The sequence below is a fragment of the Acanthopagrus latus genome, chromosome 21 (assembly GCF_904848185.1).
Source record: "Acanthopagrus latus isolate v.2019 chromosome 21, fAcaLat1.1, whole genome shotgun sequence".
In the NCBI taxonomy this organism is placed as follows: domain Eukaryota; kingdom Metazoa; phylum Chordata; class Actinopteri; order Spariformes; family Sparidae; genus Acanthopagrus; species Acanthopagrus latus.
In genome coordinates, this window is record NC_051059.1 from 19,732,534 (window position 1) to 19,759,931 (window position 27,398).

General features: G+C 42.8%; 1 protein-coding gene across 7 annotated transcripts; it reads left to right on the forward strand.

Annotated features, from left to right (window-relative positions):
• kif1ab (kinesin family member 1Ab) lies at positions 1 to 26,975 on the forward strand. 7 transcript variants are annotated; one of them, XM_037082845.1, is made up of 49 exons: positions 1 to 849; positions 1,985 to 2,143; positions 5,689 to 5,762; positions 5,969 to 6,148; positions 6,299 to 6,367; positions 7,015 to 7,193; positions 7,326 to 7,437; positions 7,781 to 7,858; positions 8,021 to 8,086; positions 8,177 to 8,194; positions 8,303 to 8,381; positions 8,476 to 8,554; positions 9,374 to 9,516; positions 9,690 to 9,728; positions 10,815 to 10,945; positions 11,135 to 11,214; positions 11,441 to 11,516; positions 11,605 to 11,684; positions 11,768 to 11,874; positions 12,047 to 12,130; positions 12,222 to 12,402; positions 12,530 to 12,602; positions 12,696 to 12,786; positions 12,877 to 13,025; positions 13,721 to 13,899; positions 14,043 to 14,180; positions 14,277 to 14,395; positions 14,515 to 14,600; positions 14,754 to 14,889; positions 15,344 to 15,524; positions 15,893 to 15,983; positions 16,092 to 16,210; positions 16,293 to 16,348; positions 16,496 to 16,604; positions 16,766 to 16,832; positions 16,953 to 17,037; positions 17,147 to 17,252; positions 18,238 to 18,261; positions 18,413 to 18,527; positions 18,649 to 18,782; positions 18,888 to 18,949; positions 19,060 to 19,205; positions 19,322 to 19,510; positions 19,643 to 19,714; positions 20,432 to 20,538; positions 21,969 to 22,088; positions 22,217 to 22,409; positions 22,499 to 22,617; positions 22,905 to 26,975. In XM_037082845.1, exons 2-49 carry the CDS (start codon positions 2,038 to 2,040, stop codon positions 22,960 to 22,962), a joined length of 5,085 nt encoding a protein of 1,694 aa, XP_036938740.1. In that variant the 5' UTR covers positions 1 to 849; positions 1,985 to 2,037; the 3' UTR covers positions 22,963 to 26,975. The 7 variants fall into 7 exon arrangements, with proteins under 7 accessions (XP_036938740.1, XP_036938741.1, XP_036938738.1 ...); XM_037082846.1 differs by lacking the exon at positions 9,690 to 9,728 and having other exon boundaries at positions 10,746 to 10,945; positions 14,754 to 14,919; XM_037082843.1 differs by lacking the exon at positions 9,690 to 9,728 and having other exon boundaries at positions 10,746 to 10,945.
• The last annotated feature ends 423 nt before the right edge of the window (positions 26,976 to 27,398 follow it).

A 27,398-nucleotide genomic window follows, 5' to 3' on the forward strand; every position in this document is an offset into this window, starting at 1 on the left:
TATGTGCAGAGAAGAAGAAGAAGAAGAAGAAGAAGAAGAAGAAGAAGAAGAAGAAGTGTCATTTTTCTGCAGCAAAGGATCTGCTCATTTTCAGATAGAACATTGATCTTGTTATGCCTTTCATACAGACATGGTTTACTACATGCTAGTGAAAGGTGGTGTCACAGCTGATGAGAGTGATGTGTGATGGCAGTCAGTCCTGCCTGGTCTCACTCTGAACCTCTAGTCTCCTATTTTCACCCACACTTGTCATCCCCCCCCACCTCCTCCTCCTGTGGTGCCTCGGTGCTGCATCGCTCTGCCTCATGGCTGCCGATGATGCTGATGCTGATGTCATCACCGCCTCCCAGCATCCCCGGCTGGCGTGCCACAGCAGCGCCGCCATTTTCCCCTCGGTTCAGACTGACTGGCTGACCGACTGACGGACAGACAGACAGACAGACTGACGTCGGGCGGCTGGAGCATCCCTGCATCCATCCTCCTGTTTATCCATCCGGCCGTGGCTCCTCCCTCCTCCTGCTGCCTCCTCCTGCCTCCCACTCCTCGCCTCTAATTGACGCACCGCTCCGGCAGCAGCCCACCCAAGCGCCGCTGCTGAAGCCGAGGCGCACACCATCTCTTTCTCTCTCTCTCTCTACCCCCTCCTCCTCTTCTCTCTCCGGCGGATTCTCCATGTATGGATGCGCCACGGATAGGGATGCTGTAGGCTGACGACAGGAAGAGAGGAAGACGGGGAAAAAACAATCCAGGCTGCCGAGGAGGTCGAAGAAAGGAGCGAGCGGCGGATTCCTTCCTTTTTGAATGGGCAGAGGATTCACCCTCTGCGGTCGTCGACTCTGAGCTGCTGAGGTAAGAAACGGATCCTTCGAGGTGTGTGTGTGTTTTTTTTTTCGCGGCACAGCATCGCAGCCGATGGGTGTCACACCTCGGCGAGGACGGTGCGTGTGCGTGTTGTTGATTTCGAGGCCTTTTGGGTAAAACACGGACGCTGCGTCAGGACTGGTCGATGTCAACAACTGTCTTTAAAAAAAAAAGATCAAAAATAAACACACGATCACAAATGACACCACCTGCACTCTGAGTGTAATAGACCAACACAGGAGATGATGGAGGATGTAAACGTCAATTCGGCTCTGACCTCCTTTCTGACGCAGTGGTAGGTGATGTGGAGTCTGTGGCGTTTGTGTTTACGCGGCCTGCCTTTGAGGTGCGGCAGGCCGAGCAAGATGGAGGAGGCAATATTTACATGACAGTGGGGGGAATATTCGCTGCCTGTACGGGCAAATGTCTCCTCGGGATGAGCCTCCTCCGGCTCATTGTGAAGATGCTCAGGAGGGACTGTGTGTTTGGCACCGATCCGAGGCTGACGAGTTGGATGTGCGCCGCGGAAAATACGCAAATGAACCGTTAAAAAAAAAAAAAAAAATCACAAAACCTCCTGGTGATGAGCAGAGAAAACAGATAAAAGCAACCTTTAGAGGTTTCAGCAGAAGTGAGAAGCAGATTCCTGTAGAGATGCTGTGAAATAATAAAAAAAAACCCACTGTGGCTGACTCCAGACATTTATGAATGTGTGTTATTTTCTGTGAGGTGGAGAGAGGGGATCCAGTTTCATCACAAGGCCTCCAGCCTTCAGTGATGGATGAATCCAGGGGATGATGGTGATGATGATGGTGGCGATGATGCCGGGAAGAATAAGCAGCCATTTTATTGTGGAATAACAGTGATGCTGAGGATCTTTCCTGCCAAATAATGACCCAGCGTTTTAGTCAGCGTGTTTTAGCAGCTGACTGAAGCCAAACGGACTGATTCAGGGCCTGGAGATGGAGGATGAGTCGTAGTCTGAGCTGTGTGGTCAACAAGGCCCCTGTCCTTGATGTTTAATTATAATAACATCAACAGACAAGAAATCCCTGTTTCCACCCGACACGTCTCTGCTTGCGTTGTTTTCTTTTCTAACCCGTCTCATCGTCTACCTGTGCAGGTTCCAGCTGTGTGTCATCAGCTCTTCTCCTCGCTCACACACCCACCAGCAACATGGCGGGGGCTTCGGTGAAGGTGGCGGTGAGGGTTCGACCCTTCAACTCCAGAGAGATGGGGAAGGAAAGCAAGTGCATCATTCAGATGTCAGGAAACACAACAAGTGAGTTCAAATCTGAGTCGGTGTTGTTGAGAGTCGAGCTGAGATGATGTGGCCGTAACCGTCGACACTGATGGATCTGAATGTTTACGCTTGTGGACAGCACTGGAGTGGCAGCAAGATAAGTGCATGTCAGTCTTTGGGACAGGGACTCTCATCAGTGAGATTTAAATCACAGGTCCCATATACACTCTGTGATTTCACTTGGATGTTCTCGTTTCATTGCAGAAAGATGTTAGTAGCAGATTTTGACACTAGAAGGCAGTTTTCACCTTCTAAAGAGGTGAAGTCTCTCTGCGCTGAGTTTAACACATTGGACTACAGCTAATAATGATCCTATTGTCAGTTTAATCTGCCGATCATGTTGTCAATCAGTTGATTCACCGTTTGTTCTATGAAATGCTACAAATAGTGGAAAATGGCTGGTATTATTTTTCAACATCTTCAGATGGTTTGTTGTGTCTAGATATTCAACCCACCGTTGAAACAAGACAAAAAAAGCAGCATATTATCGGATTTAAGAAGCTTGAACACAATAATTAATGGGAATTCTTGCTTGGAAAAAGATTTGATGGCTAACGAACATAGTTGCCACTTAATTCTCTGTGAAACGACTCAGTGAAAATCTGAAAAGACTGAAAGTGACCTTACTTAAAAAAACTGAGGAAGCCTCAGATGAACCTCAAAATGACCAAGTAACATAATCTAATAATTTATAAATTGTTAAAATTTTTTAGCTCGTACAACATGTGAAGAACTAGCCTATATTTTTTGTCTCTGCTTGATATTTTGGTACCGTAGGTGCTCAAAATCTAGCCAAACTGGGCCCCGCTCAGACTCACCAGGTAAAATATAACAGTCTGCCTAACTTGGTAATTCTGAGGGAATCTGTAAGTGTATTTTAAAGCCTCAGTTGCCAAGACGCTAAGTGTTGTGTGAGTGGACTTCTCATTGAAGCAGGAGAAACCTCGTTTTCAGCTCAGACTTTTTAAAATGCAACATTTTTACATCTTCATAGATGCTGTTTGTTTTCTAATGAGGGAGAAGGAGTCGATGAAATCTGAAGGAGGCCTAACTGGTCAATTAAACTTCTTCTTCTTCTGCAATATACAGATATTGATACTGATTCTATGTTATCAAGGAGACAAATAAACAGTAAGTCAAACTGATACACAAATGCAATGAAAATAAAAGTTTTAGTATCAAAATTGAGAATAACCAGATGGAATGAATAACGAACTACAGTTAGTTTTACAATTTTGAGTTACTTTCTGGAGTATATCCATTGTATGCTACTTTAAACTTATAATCCACAAATATAGAAAGATTGGTGACTGGAGACAGTGAAAGGATGTTGCATCAGAGCCAAAGTAGTGCGTCCTAAAATAGTTAATTGTCTCGGCAATATGACACAAAAAACAGACACCAGTAAATGGAAAACATGCTGAATAACGGCCCCCGATAACAGACCAGGCTGTCCCTGTTTCTTCTTAGTAAAACCTGAGCTGAAGAGTATTTTTATATCTTATAAACATGTCAGATGGGGATGTTTGAAAAAATAAATTAATCCCAGGGATTAGTGGGCTAAAAGCGATGTATAAACACCAACTTTAACCTGGATTATCTGTTCTTTTTGCAAACAAAAATAAACGTTGTCAGGAAAAAAAAAAATGAAAGTCAGGAGTCATCAGGAAATAAGATATGATGCATATCAGATAAATGTAATGTACTGTGCATGCATGCTGTATATAATCTGTGAAATGAATCTGCAGTTATGTGTTCCTTCCTGTTCTGTAGAAACATTACTCTAACCCTATTCTTTGATACTGTTCTTTGTCTTTACTCCCTAAATGAGATGGATATAACTGAAAAATTCAACTGAAACGTTAAATGCTTCATGTTAGATGACAGAGAGCCTCCAAAGACAACACCCAAACATCTGTCAGTCGGTTGTCAGCCTTAAACGTACAGCAGGTGGATCTTAAATAGATCTAAAGCTGAGAAGAGTTTCTGAACGGCTCTCTGGTAATTTTCCACTCTGCCTCGCAACTCGTTCATGTGAAAAACCGAGACAGTCTGATCGAGCAGTTCTAAGGGTCACGTATGTGTTTAATGTCTCGCTTGTGATTTTAGGGCGCAGCGACCTTCATGCTGCTGTTTTGATCTAGTTCCTGTGACCTACATCCAGACGACTTTAGCTTTTCCACCTCCAGTTATTTGTCTTGTAGACAGCTTTGCCCTCCGGTAACAAGAGAGTGGGCAGGGAGGCATGCGGCATCTTGGCAGCTCGAAAAAAAGAAACAAAAGCTTCAGTCAGGCCTGAAGCCTGTCTGTGTGTGTGTGTGTGTGTGTGCGTGTGTGTGTGTGTGTGTGTGTGTGTGTGTGTGTAGGATGTAGTGACCGCCGCAGCTCTCCTCTCATCATACGAGCTGCGGGGACCAAAAAAAGACCTCGTTGTTCTGGTCGACGCCAGACGAGGGGTCAGCTGATGCAAGTGTGTGTGTGTGTGCGTGCTTGCGTGTGTGTGTGCGTGTGTGTGTGTGTGTGTGTGTGTGTGTGTGTGTTTGCGTGTGTGTGTGTGTGTGTGTGTGTGTGTGTCTTTGCGGCAGAGAAAGAGGGAGTGTGTCAGAGCCTATTGTGGCTGTGTGTGTTTGTAATGACCTCATTAGGGCCAAACTTTCATTATTCTATCTCAGTAACTTCTCCGATCACTGAAAGTGACGGCTCACGTTTTCCAACAGTTGTCCTCTTGTAGTTTTTGGATTTGTGATCACACTGCTCCCCGTTATCTACTAATGGATGGATGGATGGATGGTCACACTGTGTTGTTTATGGCTGAGTGCATGTTTCAGCAGGATTTTGCTGCTGCTGCTGCTGTAATGAACTTGTCCACTGGGGGCGTTGCAGTGGATTCAACCTGCAGCCAGCAGGCAGCTGCTCCGGCTCAGTTCTTGTTTCATGTTGCACTGTAGCATCTCTGATCAGATCATTTCAGAATGTGGTCCTCGTCTCTCAGTTGACACTTTAAATGCTGGTAAATCTGCTTTAACTCTGGTACCAAGAATTCAAAACCACCGCGCAGAGGACGGGCTGTGAATCGACAAACTGAGCAGTGCGTGCTTTCATTTAACCACAGTAGTGTTGCATTACTGCCTTTATATTTAGTTCCAACCACTATTTACTGTTAATTGGTAGGTGGTTTGTTCACGTGGTGCGGGTTGTCAATGAGGTTATGTGAAGTCTGAACACAGAAATAAGAGGACAAAACTGCAGTGATTGCTACAGTTTGAATGAATTGATCATGATGGATAATGTTTGCTAACCTTAACTGAATTTGCACGTGTTACATGGTAAAGGTACTGTGAGGGTGCAATGAGATGAATTAGAGTGTTTTGATTTGAAAGATTTTTAATTTAAACATTTTCACAGTTTGTAGTCTGCAGGTTACGTGGAACGGGCGGTAAAACAAACTAAATGAAAGAATTTTCAGAGTGTGGGAGTGACTGTGTTTCAGATGCCTCGTACTGATCCGTTTTCTTCTATTTCAGCGATCCTGAACCCCAAACAGCCAAAAGAAAACAAGAGTTTCAACTTTGACTATTCGTACTGGTCACACACCACGGTGAGTTTCACTGCGTCGCTCTCAGAGAAGACATGTACTCATTTGCACTTAAACAAACAAAAATTATGATCTTGTTATGATCTTATTATGATCTTAATATTTAACTTCCAGCGAGACATCAGACTGAGCACATATTCATGCAGTGAGAAATGCTAAATCACCGACTCTCTCTCCTTTTTCGCCTTTTATTCTCTCTTTGTCTGCAGCCTGAGGACATCAACTATGCGTCCCAGATGCAGGTGTACAAGGACATCGGAGAGGAGATGCTGCTTCACGCCTTTGAAGGCTACAACGTGTGCATATTTGCATACGGCCAGACGGGAGCGGGCAAAAGCTACACCATGATGGGCCGACAGGAGAAGGACCAGCAAGGAATCATACCTCTGGTAATACAGAACACACGGCTGGTCTACAATTAAACGCAAAACACAAAATAATTAACGTATTTCTACTGAGAGAAGCAAAATATCTTCTCGTCTTCAATCTTTAATGAGAGCACAGTGGTGACAGTCTGTTTCTACATCTGTTCTTTGTAGCTGTGCGAGGACCTCTTCACCAAGATCAATGACAGCAATAATGACAACAGCATGTCGTACTCTGTGGAGGTGAGTGATGTCAAACTTTAATGTTCACGTGTGCTAATTTTTTTCTCATTTTGAGCTCTTGGAGGCTTTTTTTCTGTCTGTCTGGACGACTGCCGAACATCCAAGACTGCAAAAGTAATGATTTAAGTTCTGATGTTTTAGAGTATAAATACATAAATGTTTATCGTACCAGATAATCAGAGGTTAATTTGATTGATTTATAGTCTTTTATTGCCGAGGAGCCACTGACTAGTATTGATCACCAGTTAAAAACTCGTACAAAACATTTTACAACTCTCTCGCAGTGATGGAATATTACTTAATATATTTGCTCATGTACTGTATTTAAGTACAACTTGAGCTACTTGTACTTGAATTGAGTATTTCCATTTTCTGCTACTTTATACTTCCACATCTGCTGGTCACTGCTAGAGTCAGGTTAATAAACGGTGAAGGTAAATCTGCTTTTTAATAGCAAAACTATATTTCTCTTGTTTCTCTTGTTATGCTGGAGACTTCTCACTGACATATTGTGCATTTAACTAATATCAGACTTGCACTATTCTTATTGGACTTTTACCAAAGTAATATATCCGCACAAAATCTTTACTTTTATTTAAGTGTGACTTGCGGGCACTATTTAAAACGCTGCTCTTTGCCTCCTGCAGGTGAGTTACATGGAGATCTACTGTGAGCGTGTGCGTGACCTGCTGAATCCCAAGAACAAAGGAAACCTGCGCGTCAGAGAGCACCCGCTGATGGGACCCTACGTCGAGGATCTGTCCAAGCTCGCCGTCACTTCATACAACGACATCCAGGACCTGATGGACTCTGGAAACAAAGCCAGGTAACAGAACGACACTGAATGGACTCTGGACAACACGAGGCATTCAGTGGCTGGAACAAATGAGGGATGGAGCGGATAATGTGTCAGTAATAATCATCTAATGCAGCGTTTTTTCTTTTTCTTTCTTTTCAGGACTGTGGCGGCGACCAACATGAACGAGACCAGCAGCCGCTCCCATGCCGTCTTCAACATCATCTTCACGCAGAAGAAACACGACATGGATTCGGAAAACACGTCAGAAAAGGTGCCGACAACGAGCTCGGCTCGGTCAAATCTCCCCTGTATAACAAATTATGTTTTTCAGCCTCTCGGACAAATAAATCAATAAGAGGGAGGGGTTTTCTTTTTCTGAGCCTTGCTTCACCACAGCATCCTCAGAAGAGATGAATAATTTTATTACCTTTTACGACCCGAGTGGAGGCCGTCTGTGGCATTGTTATCTGGCGATTGTGTTGTTGTATTGATTGATAACCACGTATGGTGCTCCACAGCCGGCTCTCCCGGCGCAGTTACAAGTGAGATACGTGAACTGCGGTGGAAGTCTTAACTCCTTCATCTTATTTTGAAAATATTTTGTATCGTCGCAGGTCAGCAAGATCAGTCTGGTGGACTTGGCCGGCAGCGAGCGAGCCGACTCCACTGGCGCTAAAGGAACCAGACTGAAGGTGAGAGGCAGCTGATGTTTAAGATCGTTTTAATGCTATTACTGCACACGAGGAGGACAGAGACACATTATTAAAGGTTGATTGATCGCAGTATCTCTAATTTAAAGTGTTTAAAGTGAATAGATGGAAAAAAAATTGGCTTTTATTTCTTGGTGTTTGCAGGAAGGAGCAAACATCAACAAATCTCTGACGACACTGGGGAAAGTTATTTCAGCTCTTGCTGAAGTGGTATGTTTTTAATTTTACACTTCATAAAAACACTCGTATTTTATGTGGTTCAAAATGACAAACGTTGGCATTTCTCTTCTATTTTTTCAGGACTCAGCACCAAACAAGGTGAGTCATAAGAACTATCACAGATTTTAAAAAGGAAATACAACATATTCAGATTTTTTTTAAAGTGCTTTTCTGGTGTGATCAGAGGAGATATATGTTTTTTTTCAGAACAAAAAAAAGAAGAAGGTGGAGAATTTCATCCCCTACAGAGATTCAGTCCTGACTTGGCTACTGAGGGAGAACCTGGGTAAGCACACACTTTACATAAACCTCAGCTTTAAACCTGATGAAATCATTTTGCTATTTAAATAAATGCATCGTCTGACGTTCTTGTCACTCAGGAGGAAATTCTCGTACAGCCATGGTGGCCGCCCTCAGCCCTGCTGACATTAACTACGATGAGACCCTCAGCACCCTCCGGTGAGGGAAATATCAGCGAAAACTCTTTTTAAAGATCAGTGACATCAGATGCTTCTTTTCTCTATGAATAACATTTTGATGATAATGTCACATGCAGAACAGATGCACTGGTTTTGCACTGGTTGGACTTTTAAACATTTTGCTCCTTGCATTTGCACATTGGTGAGGAAAATGGACTTCATGAGGCACAGCAGTGTCGTTGCATTGCTGCATATTTAGACGTTTATTTTATTTCAGACTTCTGTTATGGACTTTTATGCAAATTATTGTGGATTAACTAAGATAGTCCAATTTGCATATTGAAACATAAAATATCTGAAAACTTGTAACGCAAAGATAATTGTGCTCATGTATGTGATCAGCTGGGGAAGTTTCATGATATTTTCTGATTTGACCCTTTTCACCAGCCATTACAAGACATATCTTTAACAGTTTCTTTTCTTGCACTGTGAGCCAGAAATCTTCACTTCAGCAACAGTTACATACAACAAACCTTCCACAAACAAACCTGCATCCAATTTTACTCACACATAGATGAAAGAATGCATTAATCTCTGAGAAATGAAAGAAAATGTTGAAATCAACTAACAAACAAACAAACCAACACACATAAAAATAAGATAATGCTTCATTGGTTTGTAATACAGAAAATAAGTATCTCAATAAATGTGATCAACTGTGGATGTTTTTAATGGTGATAACTAATCATTAAGCTCATAATATCATTAATTAGTCCTTGTAGTTCAGTATGCCGAGGCGAAGGCATCATGTTTCACAGCTTAATGGTTTACGTGTCTGCGTCGACCTCCGTCCCTGCAGGTACGCTGATCGCGCCAAACAGATCCGCTGCAACGCCGTGATCAACGAGGACCCCAACAACCGCCTGGTGCGTGAGCTGAAGGAGGAGGTGGCTCGCCTCAAAGACCTGCTGTACGCACAGGGCCTGGGAGACATCATCGAGAGTGAGTGTCCCTCAAACGAAACACTCGTACATCCACGTACGCGCACAGCCTGAATTTAGACTTCCTGTGTGCAGTTCATTTTCTGACCGTGCGTGTCAGACAGAGGATGCTGGTGTAACTTGGGAGTGTGGGTGTCGCTCACGCTCATTCTCTTCTCTCCTCTGTCCTATCAGCGTATCGCTGCACCGGCCCCGTCATCACTGGTTTGAAATGTGTGTATAACTCGAGCGAGCCTGCGCTTTGCAACTAATAGAAATGATTCCCGAGCCGGCCTTCTTCCTCTCTTGCCACACCAGAGACCAAACTAACAAGAGACCGTAAAATGAAGACATTAGCATTCAGACCAGACTCGAATCAAGTGAAAGATATTTTACAACCAACATGATGTTTTTGTAGAGCAACACAAAAAATATGATCAGAGTTTAAATCTTGTTGCTGTAAGTTACTTTTATCAGGAATTCTGCAAAATGGCCTCCTTCTTTCTTTCCTTTAGTTCTGGTTTCCATGGCAAGATGTGTTTTTTTCTCTCTCAGCCTTCTAAAATACTTTCGTCGTCATTAATGCAAAAAAAAAAAAAAAAAAAAAAAAAAAATCTGAATTGGCTGATCCTGTGGTTCATTACGAATCCGAAGCAGACAGAGTCAAAGCCAGCTGATCAGTGATCATGGAAGAAAGGACTGACTGGGAGGACGCCATTTTGGTTCTCTGTGTGTGGAGCTGACTGAGGCTATGAGTCAGATGCTTAGAGGCTGGAAATCTTCAGGACATGCAACACATAAGACAAAAAGACAACATATCAGGCTGTATACGACCGTCATGCATTGCAGTGATGGATATATCGTTGATTTTCTTTCTCGAAACATTCTCATGCTTGCGAGCTTGTCGTCCACGTGTATTTTTTTCAGTGTCAGAGAAGAATTTGGCATTCTGTGCTCTCTCTCAGTTTGAGTTGCTCTTTTGTCTCTGTCTGCGATGGCTTTGGTAAAGCAAATGACCTCTGCTTCTTTGATCCATTATTTGAGCTTTCTCTTCTTTTTTTTTTGTACTCCTCCCCGTTGTTCCCTTGTTTTTTTTTCCTCCTCCTTCTTATCTGTTTCTCCGCGTGTTCCTCTCAATCCCCGATGTCTCTCCTTAATCACCTGGCGTCTGCTTCCTACCTTCCGTCCGTCCGTCTGTCCTTCCTTCCTTTCCTTTGCTCACTTCCCATGCGACGCCTCTCTCTCTGGCAGACCTGTGCGATTACAAGAATTTCGTAAATAATCGCCAGGCTGTCAATCAAAGGGGTGATCTCTCCGCAGTGTCCAATGCCATGACAGGAATGAGTCCGTCGCCCTCGCTCTCGGCCCTGTCCAGTCGCGCCGGGTCCATCGCCAACCTCCACGACCGCATCTTCAGCCCGGCCAGCGAGGAGGCCATCGAGAGGCTCAAGGTAGGAAGGGCGGTGGTGAATTTGTTAAAGTGTGCGGGGGGGTTCAATATGTGCTTGTAGACAGAAGTAAGGTGAGCTCGGGTGAGAAAATCATAGCAACGTGGTGGAAATGTGGCTCATAACATTCCAAGATGGAGCAAAGTTAATGATTCCGATTTGAGTGTGCTGAAGTTTGAATCTTAATTGCAGGAAACCGAGAAAATCATTGCGGAGCTCAATGAGACATGGGAGGAGAAGCTGCGGCGAACTGAGGCCATCCGTATGGACAGGTACGCCAAACGCACTCGAGATGACATGAGTCATGGTGTCACCACGTTCGATCAGATGAATCTCCTCCAAGTAACTGTGGGTTGAATGTTGGGTGTTAAAATTAACAACGGCAGAAGTAATGTCAAAGGCAAAATATCCTTAAATGATCCCTTTTGAACAGTTTTCATCATATTTTTCTCTGTAAATGATGCATTCTGGCGTTCACGGTGTGATTGCCTCCTGCAGAGAGGCACTGCTGGCTGAGATGGGTGTCGCCATGAGAGAAGATGGAGGCACTCTGGGTGTCTTCTCCCCGAAAAAGGTGAGACGCGTTTCGCTGTGGCGCGATATTTGGGTTTATCTGAAATCACACAAACACCCAACTTCATTTGTCACGATCGCCCTTACAGACCCCTCATCTGGTGAACCTCAACGAAGACCCGCTGATGTCAGAGTGTCTGCTGTACTACATCAAAGACGGCACCACCAAGTAAGGATTTACACTTTGAGGTTTGATCCAGATTATCGTGCTGTTTTCTGGGGCTTTTCTGGGACTGTCTTATCTTCCCTCAGGGTCGGCCGTGAGAATGCCAAGACTCGCCAAGACATTGTTCTCAGCGGCCATTTTATCAAAGATGAACACTGCACCTTCAGCAGCACCACAGGCCCTCAGGGAGAAGGTAAAGGATGCCAGTGCCAAATGACAGTGTTACATGAACGGAACATATGAATATATACACGTTGAACAATAAAAGAGCAAAAGTTTACATTGTATATTTATATTATTACTGTATATTTGTATATTGTATCAAATACTTCGTTGTTACAGCTGTATAATCTTGTCTTGAACAGGATGTGTCATCCTGGAGCCATGTGAGGGGACAGAGACGTACGTCAACGGGAAGAGAGTGACCTCTCCTATTGTTTTGCGCTCTGGTATGTTTGAGGCTTTACACACGTTTGATCAGGTCTAATCTGTAGTTTGGTTTTCGATGCTGCAGCGTTTGAACTTGAACTGACTTTCTAGGGAACCGCATCATCATGGGGAAGAGCCACGTGTTCCGCTTCAATGATCCAGAGCAGGCTCGTCTGGAGCGAGAGAGGACGCCGTGCGCCGAGACGCCCGTGGAGCCGGTCGACTGGGCCTTCGCTCAGAGGGAGCTGCTGGAGAAACAAGGCATCGACATGAAGCAGGAGATGGAGCAGAGGTGTGCGGAGAAGAGGCTGAGTTGATGATGATGATGATGATGATGATTGGCTTCACTGTATTATGTTACTATTCACTGATATTTGGTTATATTACTGTTTTAACGTATAGTTTTGAATCCCTCTCAGGCTTCAGGAGCTGGAAGATCAGTACCGCAAAGAAAGAGAAGAAGCCAGTAACCTGCTGGAGCAGCAGAGGCTGGTGAGTGCGAGCTGCATTTAATAGAGACGTTCACCATTTAATTTGCCGGTTCAAACAAGCCTGATTTAATCTGAATCTTGTGTCTTCTTTCAGGACTACGAGAGCAAACTGGAAGCTCTCCAGAGACAAGTCGACTCTCGGTATCTGGAGTCTCCTGAGGAAGAAGAGGAGCCCGAGGAGGAAGGTGATACTGTCACTTTTCACTGCCACAATTATCTGAATCGGGCGGTCTGGTCAAAATATATTCACACGTGTCTCGTGTTGTGCCCTCCAGTGCCGTGGACGGAGCGTGAGACTGAGTTGGCGATGTGGGCGTTCAGAAAATGGCGTTTCTACCAGTTCACCTCTCTCAGGGATTTACTCTGGGGCAACGCCATCTTCCTCAAAGAGGCTAATGCTATCAGTGTGGAGCTGAAGAAAAAGGTAACTGAGCACTGTGAGATGCTTTAGATAAACACAAAACTGTTTTTTTCTAAATGACATCAACCAAACCTACTTCCATTTTGTCGTCAAAGCCTTAAGGTTGTCTAAAATCTGTCTTTTGTTGTTTCCTTGCTGTTATCCCTTGGTAAAATCACAACATCTAGATGAGAATAATCTTTTTTTTTTTCTAAGTCAGAAGTGCAAATTTCTCACCATTTTCACGAGGAGTTAGCTCTTCAGTCCAGACTGCAGGTGAAAGTGCAGATGAAAAAGTGTCTGTCAGTGGCCATCGACAGAAACTGAGGTTAACTGGATTTGCATCAGAGTGAGTCTGTCTCACTTGATTGTCTTCCAGTGAGTCATCATAATGTAACACACCGTGCTGCATGCTGAAAATAAAATTGGTGCAGCAGGAGGCAGAAATGAAAGAGCGTAATTTTGACTTGTTTTAGGCCAAAATTAACTTCCACTGCTTCACGTCTCTCAGTTTTTGATGAGCCCTCCAAGTTGCCTGTTTTACAAGGAGCAGAGGATCAAGCTCTGACTTTAATGCTGCATATTTTCTGTTTTATTGAAGGAAAATGTCACCACGTCAGACCTGCTGCTCTCTCCTCTCTTTCAGTTTCCTGCAGACAGGATGCAGGAGGGTATAAAACGAGCAGTCCCTTATGTCTTGTTTCTCGTGTCGTCCACAGGTGCAGTTCCAGTTCGTCCTGTTGACCGACACTCTCTACTCTCCCCTGCCCCCCGACCTGCTGCCACCCTGTGTGGCCAAAGAGAGGGAGAGACGACCCTTCCCTCGAACCATCGTTGCCGTTGAAGTGCAAGATCAGAAGAACGGAGCCACACATTACTGGACTCTGGAGAAACTCAGGTGCAGTGGTTTTGTCACCTATGATAAGTGTTTTTATTCCAGCTCAGTCTGTATATCCAGTTTTGATCCATGCATCAGCGCATACACTGAAGATATGTCAGCCCTTACTAAGTTTTTTCCTCCGGTTATACTGCCCCCTGCAGGCAGAGGCTGGACCTGATGAGAGAAATGTACGACCGAGCTGCAGAGCTCCCCAGCAGTGCTGTGGAGGACTGTGACCACGCGCTGACCGGAGGCGACCCCTTCTACGACCGCTTCCCCTGGTTCCGCCTGGTCGGCAGGTGCGTCACCGGCTAAACGCTGATATTGATTTCGATTTAAATCCGGCTCTTTTATCGCTCAATAGGCGCTTTGATCACATCCTAATACTCCCTCAGGGCTTTTGTGTACCTGAGTAACCTGCTGTACCCGGTGCCCCTGGTGCATCGCGTGGCCATCGTCAGTGAGAAGGGAGAGGTGAAAGGCTTCCTCAGAGTGGCTGTGCAGGCCATCTCAGGTACAAATAGTCTCATCATGGCATTGCAGCTACTCTGATTTGTACTTATTTTGTATTGATAATTATTGTGAAGCTCATTTAACATCTCTTCTCTCTCGTTTTGTCTCGTTTTGTCTCAGCCGATGAAGAGGCCCCTGATTATGGCTCTGGTGTGAGGCAGTCAGGCACTGCCAAGATCTCCTTTGAAGACAAACAGTTTGAGAAGGTACGACTGGGCCAGTGACTTGTACTGGTCCCATCTGAAAGTGTCTAGTTATGACCGCTAAAAGTCAGATGTAAATGTGTTGCAGATTTATGGTTTGATGTTCACAAATAGCTAAATCATCATAAAGCTGACTGATTTATCTTCTTACTTCAGTTCCAGACCGAGTCGTGTCCCGGCGGTCTCTCGCACTCCAACACCTCCCAGGAGGAGCTGCGAATCGTGGAGGGAGAAGGACAGAACTCGGACATCGGAATCTCTGCCGATGAAGTCAACAACAACACCTGTCCAGGTGAGGAGACAGAAAGCGGCGACATCCAAGGCGAGTCAATCTCAATAGACCCCCAATGTTTAAAGTCTGGTACAAGGGAGGATTTGTTTATGTAACCCACTGGTTTGAATTATGTCAACTTTGGCATGATTAAGGGCACGGCCACTGCAAGTGACAGCTAGCCTTGAATAAAGAGGATGGAGGAGTTAAATGGAAATGCTGTACGTTTACTGTGCTCGTGCTCACAATTTATAAAGATCTAAGACAAAACTGTTAGTCAGTATTGCATAGTATTGGCTTCTACATATTATGTGTTTGTTGATAACCAACCAAAATCAGTGTACTTCTTCTAAGTATATTTAGAAGTATATTTTGAAGTTGCCCAGCTAAAGTTAATGGTACACTAGTGTTTAAATAATTCCTTACATAAATAGGATAATTATCTAAATTATCTTATTTTTTTTCTTCCATGAAGCCATTGAAGCTCCCCAAAGCCCAGCCAAGAGTACAGGCCTGGGTCTGGATCTTCCTCTGGACCTCTCCCCGGAGAAAGCTCTGTCGCACCTGAAGATCGGCAGCACCTTCACCTTCAGAGTCACCGTCCTGCAGGCCTCCAGCATCTCGGCCGAGTACGCCGACATCTTCTGCCAGTTCAAGTGAGTTCACGCACCGAAGTTCTGGATGATGTTGATTTGAGACACGATAGCAAACAATCCTTGTCCTTTGTCAGAACTCTCTTTCCTCTGTGAAACATCTCATAAATCAAAAAAATATAAATAAAGATGATAATTAATTTTAAAATCAGGAAATGTGTTCATGCAATTCAGCGCTCTCTACTCACATATGTTGCTAATGAAAGCTCATATTAAATTGTTTTGGCTCGAGTTGATCTGCAGGAAAAAAAAAAAACACAATAAACAAATGTAATCACCAGATTGTACTTTGAAATGCCACACAAGATCAACTCCATTTTCTAATTTACAACAGTATGTATTCAGACGTTGGCTGATTTCACCTTTTTCAGCTTCATCCACCGCCATGATGAAGCTTTCTCCACCGAGCCGCTGAAGAACACCGGGAGAGGACCTCCGCTGGGCTTCTACCATGTTCAAAATGTAAACACTGAGCTGCATATTTAGAGCCATTATCAACAAATATTAATGATTACTGCTACTGAAATATGTGTACTTGTCTTTCAAAGTATCTCCTCTCTTCTCTGTTAGATCACGGTGGAGGTGACGAAGTCCTTCGTGGAGTACATCAAGACTCAGCCCATCGTCTTCGAGGTGTTCGGTCACTATCAGAAGCAGCCCTTCCCTCCGCTCTGCAAAGACCTGATCAGGTCTGGGAGAAATGTAACATTTAATTAGTCAGTTTCAGATGGTAAGGAACTTTCCTCACGTTTTTGTTTCTTTGTCTTTTAGTCCACTGAGACCTTCCAGGAGGCAGTTCCCCAGGGTGATGCCCTTATCCAAACCAGGTTAGCACTGACATATCCACCAGATGCTAATTATTCATTTATTTTTTATTTCACCACACATTTAACCACCAGTTACCCTTGAGCTCAGTTAAGTATGGTCTCATTTACTCTGTCACTCATTCGTCTGCTTGCTCTTCTTTCCTCCAGTGCCGGCCACGAAGCTCAGCACCCTGACTCGCTCCACCGCGGGACCCTGTCACGCCAAATACGACCTCATGGCCTTCTTTGAGATCTGCGAGCTGGAAGCTAACGGAGAGTGAGTCCGTGTTTCCACTTTGTAGCACAAAGCGAGGCACGCGGAAAGATCACGTGCACACAAAAAGAGCGTTGTCTGTTTCTGCAGTTAATCTAGAGGTCATCTCAGTTGAAAGAACTGAAGATGAACTTTTAATGTGCCGTTTGTTTCCCTGTTTCTAGCTACATCCCAGCTGTTGTCGACCACAGAGCCGGGATGCCCTGCCACGGCACGTTCCTCTTACATCAGGTCCGACAAATCATGTTTCCAGATGTCTCTTGTGTCTGTGTTGTAGTTTGATATAGTTTTTTATCTTCACCACCAGACACAAAAAAAATGGTCTCACCGTCTACTCTCTCGACTCCACAGGGCATTCAGAGGAGGATCACAGTCACCATCGCTCACGAAACAGGAAATGATATCGAGTGGAAAGAGGTGAAGGAGCTGGTTATCGGTAAGTAATAAGGACATTTCAAACACGTCTGGCCAAGATGGTTTGACTTTAGTGGGAAGAAATCTCTAGAAAGATATTTCCTCTCTCATCATGATTCGTTTGACTTCAGGTCGCATTCGAAACACACCAGAGGCTGATGAGACCATCATAGACCCAAACATCCTGTCCCTCAACATCCTGTCCTCCGGATACTTCTGGCCAAAACACAACGACAAGTATGACTCTGAGACTGAGTATTAATTTACTTCTCTGTCTGTTTATTACCAGTGTCTTCTTTGACTGTCTTCACAAACCTGTGCAGGAAAGTTCTGTATGGAGGATTAAAACTGCCAATATGAACAAAAAAAAAAAAAAGATCACTGAATGAATTAACAAATGAATTAATATGCCATTAAATGAACCAAAAATAATATTTTAAAAAATCATCCAGGCATTAATTAATTTCTAAAATCTTACATTGATGTAGATTTTTGTTTTAAAAGCTTCTTTATTTATTTGCAACTATATTAATTACCTTATTTTATTTACTTTCCGATTTGATTTTAAATTTTCAGTATTAATTTATTCATTTTTTTGTTTATTTATTATTAGAAATTATTTCTCTTTTTGATTTTTTTCCACAAAGGTATTTATTTCTGTATTTGTTTTTATTTGTTTTATTTTTACACTGCTTTTATGCATTTCTGCTTCATTATAATATATCAGTTGCTTTTTTTTTAGCAAATGTAACATCGCTTCAATGTGCTTTTTATAGTCGAATATTTTTTGCCTTTAGTCAGGGCTGGGCAATATACTGTGTATAGGATATATTATATAGTTGGTGTATTCTAAGTGTTGTTCTTCTTCTTGTTCTAATACTAGTCTTTACCCACTTAGTCATTATATCAACATTACTGATGATTATTCATCAAATATCTAATTGTGTTATTATGAACGTACAATTAGTCCTCCGTACATTATTGTCACATCATCCGTATCAGGTCCTAGCATTTATGAAATTCTTTACTACTGTATTACATATTCAGATCTTGCCTGTGGATAACGTAATATTACTTTTCAGGCCGTATTGCCCAGCCCCACCTTCAATGCCTTTTTCAGCTTGCACTGATCAGTATTATTTGCAGAGTTCAAACTTTTAACGGCTGCAGTTAAAAGTTTCTAACTCGTGTCCTGTTTCTCTTTATTCTTTGTTAATGGCAGCGTCTCCTTGGGAGTTGATCATAGGTATAAACTGACAATCACTTTTTTGTCTTTTCTATATTTATTTCTGATAACAACAAGTCCATTTGCTCGCAGGATTTTCATAAAGATGACTCTTTTCTTCTTTTAAAAATCATGCGAACAGATGATGACATTTGTGTTTGTCCCGCTGCAGAACTTTCTACCGATTTGAGGCAGCGTGGGACAGCTCGATGCACAACTCTCTGCTGCTGAACAGAGTCACTCCCTATGGAGAGAAGATCTACATCACCCTCTCTGCTTATCTAGAGGTACTGGAGACGACATGTGATGCTAGTGACATTCGTCTTATTGAATTTGGTCTTCCCCCGTCCCCATCATTATCAGATCCTTGGTGGGCTGATTTGACTCTGTCGGATGTATTTTACCTAGATGGAGAACTGCACTCAGCCAACAGTGATCACCAAAGACTTCTGCATGGTGTTTTATTCCCGTGACGCGAAGCTGCCGGCTTCTCGCTCCATCAGAAACCTCTTCAGCACCGGCTGCCTCCGGCCCTCTGAGAGGTAGGCATTTATGGATTCACACAGTCAGACAGTCATGTGTTGGGAGTTTCATTAATTACATCTCACTACTCAACACTTTTGAAACGTCTTTCCTTTCCTTCTCAGTAACCGCGTCACCGGAGTCTATGAAGTCACCCTCTGCCACGTGGCGGACAATGGAAGCCCAGGTGACACTGAAATCAAAGAAAATAATCAGTAAAAACAACAAATAATTTCCTTTGTTTGTATTTTTGAGGCATTTTATGAAAAAATCTTTCCTGTTCTTATTGTCCTCCAGGCATGCAGCGTCGTCGCAGGCGCGTGCTGGACACCTCTGTGGCGTACGTCCGAGGAGAGGAGAACCTGGCTGGATGGAGGCCTCGCAGTGACAGCCTCATCCTGGACCACCAGTGGGAGCTGGAGAAACTCAGTTTACTGCAGGAGGTGATCTAATCTAGTAGTCTTCTCTACAGTGTACTTGAAATATCAACAGTCCCAATCAAACTCCCTTTTCGAACCACAACAGCCGATGTTACATTTGTACCCGCTGGTGTTTTTAGGTGGAGAAGACCAGGCACTACCTGCTGCTGCGGGAGAAGCTGGAGGCGACTCTGCAGGCAGGACAGGACGCGCTCTACAAGAGCAGCGACATCAGCGACTTTGCAAAGAGCCCCGTCCTCAGCCACAGTCCCGGCAGCAGCCCTGCCCTCGACAGCCCCAACCAGAGGCAGAGGGAGCTGGCTGCCAAGGTGACCGCTGCTCTCTGAGGCCCGCCAACGCTTCGTCTCAGCTGAACTATTCATTCTTGAATTGTTTTGATCCGATGCAGAGTTTATGTAACGTCGTCTGAAAAAAAGGTCTTTTGCTTTTCTTCTTCCCAGTGTCTGCGTCTTCTGATGCACACCTTCAACAGGGAGTACAGCCAGGTGAGCAGCAGTGCCAGTGAGAGCAAGGTGAGCCCCAGCCTAGGCCCTCTAACCCGGCCCGTTAATCCTTCTGAACCTTTACCGCAAAAATATTAAAGCCCCGCACTTCAACCTTTCTCTACCACTGCACTCTTTCATTATTCTATCATTTTTTCCTGCACAGATTCCTCTTTTTTTTTTTTTTTACATTTCTTTCTTCCTTGTCCCATCTTCTGTCTCCTGTCTTATTAACCACTCAGTAGACTCGAGTAAAACATTATTCCTAGACTGAACCGGCTGGATGAGAGACAATATTGACTCTACTGCTTCACTCCGTCTGCCACAACCAGTGCATCCATATCTCATACCTTAAATTGATTTAGCTTCTCTTTTCCCCCTTTACCCACCCTCATCCCTCCACTTTAGACCCTGCGAGGCTCCCACTAACCCAACGTTACTCCTGCATGTCCTCTTTAACATGTTAATCAGCGAGGGGCTCTTAGATAATGAGGATTTATATTGTAATGGTACAGGAATGGTTCTACTATTACATCGCTAGAAAATGACAAATTATCTGATTGAATTGTTCTCTGAATGCATGTCTGTGTCGTACGTGCTTAATTGTTTGCTGGTTTGTTTTGTCTGTATCTGTATCCGTCCCTCTGGTCTTGTGTGTGTGTGTGTGTGTGTGTGTGTGTGTGCGCGCGCCACTCCACGCGTGGTTTGTCGTGAATGTGTCTCTGTGTATGGTTGTGTGTGTTTTAGCTCTCTGAGATGTCGGCGTCGCTAATGAGAGACTCCTCCTCGTCTCTGAGCACACTCACCCCGTCCTCGACCTGCCCCTCACTGGTCGAGGGACATTATGACATCAGGTATGTGATTCTAATACTGCCACTCGTCAGTATGACTGTAATTCAACTTAGAGATCTGTCAGGTTTCAGATGCCTCGCTTCATGTTATGTTAGATAATCTGCACGTGTCTGTTGATACCACTGCCTTCTTCCATAAAACAATAGATGATTTTTGCTTTGCTGCCCCAAAGCTCTGCATCCAAGTGTCCATTTTCTTAGATTTACTCTGAACAAACCATTGTTGTTGCCGCCTCTGCCAGTTTTTTTTCCAGGAAAAGTAGGTCGCCGTCAAAGCTGTATAAAACACGCTTCTGATATGCTAAATGACTCATGAATGGTTCCAGTTGGTGACAACATCACAAAACAAACATATACACAAGAAGGTTGGCTGTGGTGCAAGTAATTCAAATCATTTACTTAAGTAGCAATATCACAGTGTCACAAAGCTTTATGTGTGAAGGCTCCACATTCAAAATCATACCAGTACAAAAGTATGTTCAGCAAAATATACTTGAGATATCAGATTAGACAGATCAGCTGAGTGTTAATAAGATGTATTACATATTATTGGGTTATTAGTGCTGAGTAACATAAAAACAGTATTTTAATAAACATGGAGACAATTTCTAACTACTAGGTAGTTTAATTTATCATAATATGTCTCATTTTACAAACTGGTAATGTTTTGAATTAAATGTAACCAGTAACCAGGGATGGGTCTGATTACTTTGAATTGACATCAGTGCTTGAATACAAATTACGTGGCAGTTTTGGATAGTAATCAGGGATGTACTCCAATAAATGTAATCTAATCTGAATACTTTTGGGTTACATTATTATTATTTCGAAATCAAACATTAAAAATATTTCACCTTATAGCAAGAAATTAGATTGAACCACAAAATTTGTTAAGCTGTTGTTGCCGCCTTTTTGAAATAAAAGGCCTCATGGAGATATTTGGTCTTGTAATGCAAGAGGAGGAGTTACTCAAAATGTTGGGTTAATGAAAAGAAATAAAAACTCCATTATTATCCTAAAAAGACAAACAAAAAAAACGAATGTTAGTGAAGCCACCATTAAATAAAACTGGTAAATTTAGATGACTAACTTACTTTGATAGCCACAGGAACACATGTTGGCATATTTATATGACAATGTCAGTGTAACTGTACTTATTCTTCAAACGTAATGCAACGTAAGTCAAATGGGTTATTTATTTTTCATAATCTGATTACATAATCCCAATTATACGTAATCTGTTAATACCCAGTCCTGCCAGAAACTGAATCATTTAACTGAATGCAGTCAAGTGAAAAGTACCTATTCCCCTTTGAGATGTAGCAGAAGTACAAAGTAGTGCAGGTCAGTAAGTCATTGTTGGCACCGAACAATGGATTAGTTAACCCATGTTTCTTTTGTCACTTTATAAACACTTGATCTATGTTGTGTAGACACACTGAACCCAGTTCAGGAGCCTCAACACCAGATCTGGACCCGTACAGCCCAGTGGACAGAAAGAAAGCTCTCAGAGGATGCACCTTTGTCCCCGACATCCAGGAGATTCGTGTCAGGTCAGCCCACACACAATGTTTAATCCTGAGTCCCTGTGGTTGAATGTTTTATCAATGAACTGTACACTGTTTGGAACAATAAAGAAAAGTTGTTTTCTTAACATTAGTATTTCTTTATCTGATTGCAGCCCCATTGTGTCAAAGAAAGGCTACCTGCACTTCCTGGAGCCCCACACCAGCGGCTGGGTGAAGCGCTACGTGGTGGTGCGCCGGCCCTACGTCTACCTGTACCGCAGCGAGAGGGACAGCGTTGAGAGAGCCGTCATCAACCTGTCGTCGGCGAAGGTGGAATACAGCGAAGACAAACAGACCCTACTGCGGGTACGACCGAGCTTCGGTTCAATAATAACACTTCTCTTTTTAAATAAATGACCCGATTGAACTTATTTTTTACTATTTCACGTCTCCAGACTCCCAACACGTTTGCTGTGTGCACCGAGCATCGTGGGATACTGCTACAAGCCACCAACGATAAAGAGATGCACGACTGGCTGTACGCTTTTAACCCACTGTTAGCCGGCACCATCAGGTAAAGATAGAAGAAGACGATACGGGGAAACCGTGGAGGGGAAATCCAATATAGCACAATATAACAACACACGAAACATCTTGGACAATCTGCTCAGCAACACAGATCATCCAATATTTTAAAAGTAACAGTTTCACAGGTCCCATAGTTGTCTGTAGAAGTGCTTCTCCTTCCTATATTGCTGTCTACAGTTGCTATTTATTAGTTGCAATAAAAACACAATTGCAATGTTTATTTTGAGAAGAAGTTTCATCTTTCATCTTCTGTCTCTGATCTCCTCTCCTCAGGTCAAAGCTCTCCAGGAGAAAGTCGGTCCAGTCGGCCCCCGCTGCGCAGAGGATGTGAGAAGTGAACAAGCAAACAAAAAAAAACATACAATCTAAAAGCTCCACTTACCATCTTGCTCTAATGAACATAGACCATATAAACAATATACAGCCATTTAAATAACCTTGTATATGACGACTGTCTCAGTCCCAAACATCACTTGATTGCTCATCCCGAAAAAAAACCCCAACGAAACTGTCTTTACTCTGTTTTTGCAGCCACCACCTGAAAACCCTGCATGGTGTGATTCTCCCCTGACCTTTAGAAGAAACCTAAGACAAACTAACGATCCAAACCTGTTAATTAACTTACCTGTGCTGGGCATTGGGACTAGTTTTGATTAGTTTCCGTGTAGAAATCTGCGAGGCTACCAGTTCCCTGTATATAGTTATCAGAAGATCAAGTCCCTTTCTTCATCATAGTAGCTGAGAATAAGTCCCCAGTTTGAATCAGCCATTCACGTATTTCTGAATAACGCCATCAGATGAGGAGGAAAGATGACAATAGCTCCACGTGTATCCATCATATACTGTGCATTACCTCAGTTCGGATTGGCTTGGTGCTCTACAGCATAGAGTATTTGTTTCACTGCAGAGGTTTCAGATGAAGAACAGATCAGCCGTTTCAACTTTGACGTAGCATGAGGAATTTGTTAGGACAAAAGGGTGAGTTGTTGTTAGTGTTGTATCCTTTTCTAAATGAGTTCGTTGACCACACTGAGGAGAAATAATCCATTACCAGGAGAGATGGCTCGTGTCCTTGCCTTGTTTTTTTAACATGATCCCTTGTGCTTAGAACCACAAAGAATATTGTTATTTATTGTTGCTAGCGTATGTCCTGTGACAGGACCACTGACCACTTATGTTGCATGGCACTTTATTGTCTTTATTGAGTTGATGTGTTGTATCTCACATTCACACATTTGTTCTTACCAAAGCTTTATTTTGTTGTTTTAAATCTTTCAAATCATTGTTCACTTGTACAGTTGCATTAACAGATATTTGGGATGTTAAAGGAATAGTTTGACATTTTGGGAAATCTATTTCTTGCTGAGAACTAGTAGCTGGTTGGGTTAGCTTAGCATAATGACTGGAAACAGGTGGAAACGGCTAGCCTGGTTCTGTTCACAGGTACCGATACTGGCATACCAGCACCACTAACAGGACAGTGGTTATAATGTAAATTCAAATATGCTCGCAATGTCAAATAGAAATAGAAATTGAAAAAGGTGCCGCGCAGTAACTAAACGTACAGTGTGCTGCAGGTCTGCATGTGGTTTGTCCACGTGGTGTTGCCGTACCCCAGATAAAAAGCTGTTGCACCAAAGTTAACTTGTAAATATGTAAATATAAATGACAATTCGCTCAACCTTGGCAATGATACCTGCATCCCTGAGCTTTAATCTTTACCTACATGTACAATGAGACAAGGGAAGGGACAAAGGAACAACAGCAATGAAATACACAACAATACACTGTTTGACATTTCTATAAAAACAAGAATTATAATTACAAAAGGTTGATCAATGTGTAATTATTATTATTATTTTTATAAATAGCAACAAAGTGGACATTTTTGGCTTGGGACACCCCCTTGCAAACTGGGGCCCCACAAAGTGACCTCAGTTTTGACTCAAATTTCTACGGCCTTGACGCCACTTAAATAAAATCCATATACATCATTTTTTGATCCACTTGACATTCAATGCCTTACTGAGCGTCAGCGGTGCTGGTAGCCAGGCTAGCTCTCAGTCTCCGGTCTTTATGCTAGGCTAGACACAGTCCCATGTGCAGTAGAATTTCCCAAACTGTTTCTACAAACTTATCACTGACACCCAAACTGACCTGAGATGTTTTACATGATGAATACACCAGGAGGACAGCTGTACTGTAGATCGGTGGTTTTACTTTAAACAAAGGAGCACTTGTTCTGTCCGTTACGGTCAGCCGAGTCGCCGCATTAAAGTTTACTTTTAAAGTCTCGTCTAGTAGCTAAATAGAAAGTTGTGACTGACCATGGACCTGTAATCTGTCGAAGGCAGTTGCTTTGAGCGGGGCAAGAGCGTTGTCCATGCACCAGATAGTGCCTCCCTTTCTTCACCTCTTTTTCTTCTCTCCCTCGTCCATCGTTGTCACTGTAGTTAGTCACATGTGTCCAGGATTAAGCTTTTACGTAGAGTTAAACTAGAGGCTTTTTTTTCATATCGATGATCTATGTTAATGTTTTGGAGAGTGAATATTATCAATGATGCTATAATGGTATGTTGGTACAGCCTGTTACACTAGAGTACAGCGTATATCTCATTATCATTGACCGTAAATGTTGCATTTCACAGTAAAAGCAATGCCCTCCCCTTCTTAGCTCTTGGCTTTTGTACTGTAGCTGCTAGATATTTGACAGCCTGATGCTTGTGTGGGAAACCAGTACAGTATGATGAGCTTGGTGCTGACTTTTTATGTTCAGGGATGGTTTCTAGTTTATTTTAGCTGCAATATGTTATTTTTTTCACTATACCAAGATGACCCCAAGTGTTAAGTAATGATGGTAAACTGATAATACGCTATCCCTGCTGAGTTTGTGTTGTACCATCTGCATATGAGGGAATGTCATCTGCATCTGAAGAACATCCTCTACCAAAGACATGGTCAGCAAACCATTTTGTCTTCACCATTTTTCCTTCCTGTTTTGTCTCTGACTGGTTATGATCAGCTTTCAACAATCAGCCTGACTTATATCAGTCAACAGAAAGTGTTGAGGACTCTGTACGCCACAGGCCAGCCAACCTGTTGAGCAGTGCAGCCTGATACTTTCTTTATTTCACATTTCACTTCAGATTTGTTGGTACTTTTTTTTTTGCTTTTGTGATTTTTAATATTATATTATGTCTGTTACCATAGAATTTAATGGGATTTTGACATTTATTCCTGAATGTTTTGGGTCATCTTGGTATAATCAACTTAAGTTGTTCTGTAAAAAGCTCAAAGATATATACTGTGTGTTGTCTGCTGGAACAGAAGACAAAGGAAATTTTTATTTATAAAGTTTTGAAGGATGGATTATGTTATAATATATTGCACTCACGCACAAAGCATCTTTATTTACTATGATTTTACATGGTGATGTTTTTAAGAATGTATGGAAAAGACTGGCTCGTGGTTAAAAAAAAACATTTTACAGCCCTGTCCTGATGGGAGGAGAAGGTTATATATCTGAGACTGTGTCATTTTTGCTTCAGCAATCAAACCACCAACAAACTCGCTGCACCAAATTGCATTGATTTGTTTTAGTTTAAAACTGGCGGATGACTTGCAATGCTTCCAGCCCTTATAGTTCAGGGTATCATGTTAAGGAACAAACACTTTGTGAGACAGTTTTAGTGCACCGGCCAATAATCGTTGAAAGGTAAATGAGTTGATTATTTTATATTTGGCCGCTTTTTAACTGTCATAGCTCTGGATCGATGCATGCAGGTCCACTTATCTTCTGCTGTACTCTGTCCCTCTCTCCTGCCTTACCCCTTTGCTAATGACAACAGCTTATCTCCCCCCTAAAGTGCTTCTTGTAAAGTATTGTCATTCATGATCCTTGTAATGACTAACTGGAAACCTTCCTCTTGGCTCTGTCTTGTATATAAATGGAGATTTTCTGTGTTGGGTCTCATCACACAGATGATATTAACTCTCTCTTCCTCTGTATACCATGATGAATAAGAATAACTAGGCCTGCTGCTTCGTCAAGTGTCACCTAGGGTAAAGAGAGCTGATCTGGGATCAGTTTTTGCACATTTCAGCTCAGCGTGTGGGTGAGGTGGCCGTCGTGGACCGGGTTGAATATCCCAAGGTCTGCTCTTTTGCTCGGAGCTGCTTGGCAGAGGCAGAAACAGGTCCAAGCCTGTGATGAAGTCTTAATCTCAGTGCTCACGTTTATCTTTTGAGTGTTCTGGAGTTCTTTCTCATGTCTGTGGACACGTAACAAAAGTTGTCAAGAAAAAAATAAGGTGAATAAATAAATGAGTGTTGAAACTTATGAAATCTCTTCGTGCGATGTGTATTATTGTCTTCTTTATCCATTTTTGTTCACCTTTCTTACTATGTACCATTTTAAGTAAATCTTACATTATGGGAGAAGAAAGAGTAGATGTTTGTGTTAACTTCTGTGATCCTTATATTATTTTTTTTATATAATCAGTATTGTGCACAGTATCAGCCATCTTGTGGGACTGCTGTTTCCTTATATTGTCCCACCAAGCTGCAGATATGTCTCGACATCTAACAGACAAAAGCCATGAAAGGCTTGTTCGATTTCCAGATTAAACAACTGTAGGAATCTGTTCCCACAATAATGTTTAATCTTATTAGCTGTCAAATGTAATTTGCATGTCCATTTGACTGGGGTGCGCAATGTCAAGAAAGGACTGACTTTGCAATAACGGAATTAGAAAAACCGGATATTGA